This window comes from Drosophila bipectinata, chromosome 2R, assembly GCF_030179905.1.
Source record: "Drosophila bipectinata strain 14024-0381.07 chromosome 2R, DbipHiC1v2, whole genome shotgun sequence".
NCBI classification, from domain to species: domain Eukaryota; kingdom Metazoa; phylum Arthropoda; class Insecta; order Diptera; family Drosophilidae; genus Drosophila; species Drosophila bipectinata.
Window position 1 is genome coordinate 11,293,942 of NC_091737.1, and position 6,485 is coordinate 11,300,426.

A 6,485-nucleotide genomic window follows, 5' to 3' on the forward strand; every position below is an offset into this window, starting at 1 on the left:
CTGCCACTCTCTGCCCCCTTCCTGCCCCCCTGCAAACAACTCAACAATGCCGCAAAGCAAACAATTCCAATTTGTTGTTGGTGGATCGCTCTTTAAGGGAGCATACTACATATAGTACATATACATATATTTCTTTTTCATTCTTTACGACTTCAGGGCACATATTTCGGTTTGTTTCTATTGTTTTTTGTTTGCATGTGTGTGTGTGCACTAAAGGAAAAAAATATCGGGAAATTGGGTCAATTTGTTGTTGCTGTTGGGTCTGCCTCTGCCTCCGACGCTCTGCTTGCAACAAGTGTCTGGCCCTTTGCAGCCATCTCTTTTCCGGCAAAGGGAGGAGGAGGAGGAGGAGGCGGCGGGTCTTGCCCTAAGATAAGTAGCCCCACCCTGCACGCACCACCCCCTCACCGCCGCCCAGATTGATAAAGGCAGCAGCGACGTTGACGGCGACGCCAACGCGCAGCTGAAAATAGAAGCGCGCGCAGCTTTTTTGGAAGACGTTGTTGCTTTTTTTTTTTTTTTCTTTTTTTTTTTTTTTGAAAAGGGCGCCCCTTGTACACACACTCGTTGATTAGCAGAGTGTGCGTGTGTTGGCGTTGAGATTATTTTCTAGCATTTTTTTATTGTATTTTCTTTATATTTTTATTGTTGTTGCTGCTGGGCCCTGTAAGAAAAGTAGGCCAATGGGTCTTTGGGTGAGTGGTTCAGATTTGGTTTTGTCTCTGGTCTCTGGCTTTCTTTAGTCTTTTTTTTTCAATTAGGACTAAAATGTAAACTTATGTTTTTAATTTCCGTAAATAGTACTATTATGCGTAAATTATTTCATTTTAATGGCTCCCGAAACTCTATAGTTGTTGAAAATGGGGAGAGAAGGTAAAAAAAAAAACTATTGCATTTCCCCTCCGACAAAAGTTGCGTAAGGAAAATATTGTATACCATCGGGGGGAGTGGGATACCCAGGTATAGTATCACTTGTGACTGTTTTCGGGTCAGTTTGGTTGGACAATCTATTTGATTATTTTATACCATCATCTGGCTGGGGCAGACAAATGTCTCTATTTTGCGTGGTTCGCTTGATTTATAACGGAAAATTCGTTTAAGCAAAACAAAACGACCAAACAATTTTTGTGGGCCACGTTAATAAGCGCAACATAACGAACATAATATCTTAACTTGGTCATCAGGCAGTACAGACAGCACAACAAAAGAAAAGGCATCTTTAAAAAAAATAAAACACACTATAGCAGTATAGCAGTATGGCAGTATAGCAGTCATGGTTATTACATAAGAGCCACACTCAGATACAGATACACAGATACAGGTACAGATACAGATGCAGGCTGAATCTCGGATGGAGCCTGGGTCTTGAGACTCTGGGGCCCGAACATGGCGTCTCCGTCGAAAAGAAAATAGTCAATGTATTGTGGAAAGAAAACAACAAAGCGCAAAGGAAAAGAGGTGAGCTTAACGAATGTTGTTGCTGTTTGTTGGATGGGGCATTCATTGTTGTTGCCGCACTGCTGCTGCTGTGCTGTATTAGATAGCAAAAGTCAGTCTCTGTCTCAGTCGCAGTCGCAGTCGGCATAGAAAGTGAAACCGCTCCGACCGATCGTCGTTGCCAGGCGAAATCCAACACAAAAGAGAGGGAACGGAGCTTGGCTTTAAGATGTAAGCCAAACAGGGGCAGCAACAACAATAACAACAACAACAACTAACTATTACTCAATCTGTGCTAAAAAGAAAAAGAAATAAAGATAGATAGATAGATAGATACTCTCTGTCTCTTTCGCTGTCTTTGGGGCCTGAAAATAAAAATGAAGTAACCCACTTTTTTTCCGTTATGGTTTTTATAGTCACTGTGGCTAAAAAAAAAGTCTTTTAAAAAATAAAGGAGATGAAGAGCCAAGATGACGAGGACAGACACTAAAGTGTGAAAGATCGATTGGATGACGACTGGATCGGGATGGAACGATACACTTTCGGAGTCGCGGAGTGATAGTGATCGATATGGTACAATATTTTGATTAATCTCATGTATTGGGCAATAAATTTTCATACAATCACCGCTTCCCTCTTCATTAGGGTAATTAAAACGTATCAGCCCATCGCCCAGGTGTGACAGGTGAAAAAAAAAAATTAGCAAATTGCAGGCTGCCGCCCATCTGCCTGTTGCAGTTTTGCGAATTTATTTCCCTGCCACCGCTCATAACTCATACGCCCCGTGGCCGCTGCGCTAACGCTGGCAATGGGGATGGCTTGGCGCTTAGTTTGGCAGTAATTGTGCGGCAATTTTTGTTCGCTTGCCAAAAGCATAATGCATCCAATGTGCCACTAGATTAGGGGCATGTGGCAGGGAATAAACTTTCACCGTAAGCAGCTTAGAACCCATGTCAAAGTCGGGCTTTAAATGGATGTTTTCGTTGCCCCCCTCTGTTGTTTTCGGAAAGTGTGGCTACCGGGAGACACCCACAAGTTCAAATTTCACTTTTGTTTCGGCCAGACTGCCCTTCAGAGTGCATGCGCAATTAGCTTTCATCAATCAAAGTACTCAACAATGCAGCTAGACAAATCAGGCGGCACGCAGCAGCAGTCGCAGCTACAGCACTCGCAGGTACAGATACAGATACTGAGATACGGATGGAAAGAAAGTTTTAGCCACCGCCTTGGGTATCCAAAAGGGCTTACCCCGAGCCCCAAAGCCCCAAAAGAAACCCAAAAAATGTCTGTAAGTGATTATCTGCCCCAGGTCGGCGGTGCCACATGACCGTTTTATGCCCTTCATCTCCGCGTATTTGGGCTTTCTCTGGCGCTGGCGCGTTAATTTGTCGGTTTTTTGAGTTGCATTAATTCTTTTGCGCTCTGTCGTTTATAAATTTGCTTTTCGTTTCGGGTTTGTCTTACTGTCAAATTGTGTCAACACGGCCGCCATGCCGGCCGATTGTCTGGGGGTCTGCCATGCCCCAGCCCTCAGCTGTCGCGGCTGGCAGCCTAACAGCCTGGCAGTACGAAATGCATTGCCTTGTCTTGGGTTGTCCCATCGCCGAATGAAAAATATTACCTTTCTCTATCCCGGGCTAGAAGTGCCTCCCTTTTGCGGCCCTCGATCGTACATATATGGCGGACATTTTGTTAGACATCTTTTGGCAGAGCTCTCGCCCAGCACATTGTTTCGCGGGCTAATTGCACTTTGGCGGCTAATTTGTGAAATTGAAAAATGAACACAGGCAGGAGAGCTCTGTTTATTGATTAAAGAATGAATTACTTTCAAGCTAGATCACCATCCCCACCCATAGGAAATTTCTGGCACTTTCTTGGTATGCTGTAAATTTTATTTAATTTATTTAGATTTGCTTTACAGGTTTTCTTTGTAGTTTGTGTGTGTATATTTAATTTACGATTATATAAATTAAAATGAGAACATTGCGTTGGCCTTACAATTAATAGCATTCATATCTTCTACGCTCTCTCAAAAGCAGGTACCCCAAAGACGACGATGGGTTATCTTGGGTTACACGGTACGGGGTTGGTTCCATTGAGGGAGGGGTGCAGGTAAAGCGGTTACTTCATGTTCCTGGGGGGGATCGCCTTAACGACTAAGATTTGCTAATGTTGGTGTGTTCTTAAAGCAGGGGGCTGGCCGATACAAAGCATAGCGCAAGCGATACACCATTCAAGAAATGTACAAATTTCATTTACATACACTATTAATATTATTATTATATTTGATTTGTTTCTGTTTTTTTTTTTTTGTATAAATAACCTTCCATTTTTTTGTATGATTGCGTTCCTGCTTGTATTTTTTTTACATAAATATTTTCAACATTTTTCTTTGGCTTAACTTTATGATAAGGTGTACGATTAAGATTAAATGTATAAAAAATGTGCGATATATATGTTACAGTCGTTAAAAATTAAGTACAAAAATACAATGCTCTACAATGCGATAACAAGGGGAAGTCGAAGAAAATGTACAAAGGAATGCCCAAGAGGGGGCCGTGTAGGATTAGAAGATGTAGAAGACGATGAATAGCGTTGAACAAGAAGGAAAATGTATCTTACGAGCTACCCACACAGCATTTTGAATCTTTGATTTAACAGAAGAGTCTCTTCCCAAGCACACAGTATCCATACAATCCACACACTCGCCCATTCACACGCACACAGAGGCAGTCACACACTCTCGTCTTCTAGTCTCCCAGATATCCGTCAGATACTATCCATGCAGCTAGTATCTACAGCTACAGCGCATGCTCGTTGGTGTTGAGGAAGCTGCGGCACACGCGACTCACTTCAGGATTGGCGTGGTTCATCAGTTGCATGTAGATCTGTTTGTGGAGCTGCAGCTCGTTGGTCATCTCGCTGAGCTGCCGGATCAGGGCGTCCTTCTCCTTCAGCAGGCTCTTCACGCGCTCCTCCACCTCCCGGGAGCGCACCTTTGCCTTCTCGCGGCTCTTCCTCACCGCGATGTTGTTCCGTTCGCGCCGCCTGCGGTACTCCTCGGTGCCCTTGTCCACGTGCTTGTTGCTGTGTTTGCGGTGCTGCTGCTGCTGGTGTTGCTGGTGCTGCTGGGCCGCTGCGTGCTGCTGCAGCTTGCTGTGCTGCTTCAGCAGGTGCTGGGCCCCCGCCGCCGCCGCCAGGTGAGGCAGGTTGTGGTGCGCCAGGACATTGGCAGTGGTCAGATTGGTGAACTGGCTGCCGTTGCTGCTGCCATTGCTGCCGTTGCTCCCGTTGCTGCTCGGCGTGGTGTTGCCGTTCAGTGGGTTCCCGTTACCGGCCAGACCGTTGCCCGCCGTGGAGTAGCCGTTGTAGAGGCCTCCTCCGTTGCCCATGAAGGCCGCCTGCTGGTTGGCCGCCTCCTGCAGGTGTCGCCTGTACTCCGGATCGATGGGCTCCTCCTTGATTGTGCTGGAGTCGGAGCCCACCGAGCTGTTCTCGTCGCTGGAGTTGTTGTAGGTGGCGTGCACGGGCTGTGGCATGTAGGCCAGTGCTCCGCCCCCGCCCCTGCCGCCGTAGCCGTGCTGACTCCGCAGGGTCTGCTGTTGCAGGACCTTGGCCGCCGCACTGACCATTCCACTGGGTGGCAAGGTGGCCGAGAGTCCACCCGGACTGGTGACCATGTCGCTGAATATTCCCAGAGTCTCTGTGTCCCGGAACTGGTCGTCGATGAGGTGCTGCAGGTCCAGGGTTATCTCCTGTGTGGTCAGCTCGTCGAGATCCGTCTGGGTGGAGTACTGTTGCAGCATCTGCTTCTGCAGCAGGTTGTTCACGCTGTTGTTCCCGTTGTTGTTGCCGTTGTTGTTGTTGTTTCCATTACCCAGGGCAGCAGCCTGTTGCATTTGATGCATGGCATGCTGCTTCACCAGGAGAGCTGCATCCTGCGACGTGTTGTTGTTGGCGTCCGTGGTCTGAGGTTGCTGCTGCTGTTGCTGCTGCTGCTGCTGTTGCTGCTGGGCGGCAGTGGACATCGCCGTGAGGGTGATCTGGCCGATGGTAGCCTGCTGCAGCGGCGCCTGCTCCTTCTTGAGGTCCAGCTGGGCCAATGTCTGGACGGCATCGGCGTACATCTGCGGCGACTCCATGTTCAGCATTTTTAATTGCGCGAACGAGGGTAAAATCTTGATGCCTTTTTGCGAGTTAATCTTGGAGGTTTTTCTTTGTTTTCAGAGTTCGTTTGGAATTTTGGAGTTTTGATTCTTGATTATTGTTTTTGTTTTTTTTTAATGCCTATAGCATTGCACTGAGGTAAGTTGGTCTTTGGAAATGTTTCTCTGATGCTCGTAGTTTGTTTTTCTTTCCTGTTTTTTTTTTTAATTTCACAAATTCCGAAACTTTGTCATCTTAAGCCGTGCAGATTGCATTGTTGGTGCCGTTGTGTGCTTTCCCGATTTCGATACGATTATGTTTTTTTTTTATATATTTTTTTGTTGCCAGTTAGTTGTTGTTGTTGTTTGCACTGCACTTCTCCGGCCGCACGCGTTCGAACGACTGAAGTGCCGCAAATGATGCAACAGATTTTATACGAGACGGGCCGACGCTGCGGTGTGCGAGTGTGCGAGTGTTAGAAGCAGACCAGCTCCTGAAGAACCGTTAGCCGCTGGTCCCCGTGGAGAGCGAGCCGAATCGAGCTGAGCTGAGCGGAGCGGAGCGAGCTTTTCACTGTTTTTTTTTTTTTACTCCGCGTACGAGTGGAGGAGCTGTGCGTCCGTATCTTACAATTGGTAAATTGTAACTGTGACAAAATGCGAACGCGGCAAAGTGAAAAAGTCTTTGGCGCAGCGCAGAAACGACAAGCAGCGGCCTGAGCCAAAGAAAATGAGCAGCAGCGACGTCGGCAGCGCCGTCCCCAAACCCCAACGCGCATGTAACACTTACAGAGACATTCGGCACACTCATACACTTACACAGACGCAGTAACCGCTCCGCGCCACAAAAGCCCCAAAAAGTGGCGTCGACGTCGTCGCTGCTGCGCTGTCTTTACTTTACAG

The 6,485-nt window shown here is 47.0% G+C and overlaps 1 protein-coding gene across 1 annotated transcript; it reads right to left on the reverse strand.

Annotated features, from left to right (window-relative positions):
* Positions 1-3,307: 3,307 nt before the first annotated feature.
* Positions 3,308-6,235, reverse strand: slbo (slow border cells). Its single transcript, XM_017253109.3, has one exon. The coding sequence runs from the start codon at positions 5,586-5,588 to the stop codon at positions 4,239-4,241; it is 1,350 nt and encodes a 449-aa protein (XP_017108598.2). The 5' UTR covers positions 5,589-6,235; the 3' UTR covers positions 3,308-4,238.
* Between the last annotated feature and the right edge of the window lie 250 nt (positions 6,236-6,485).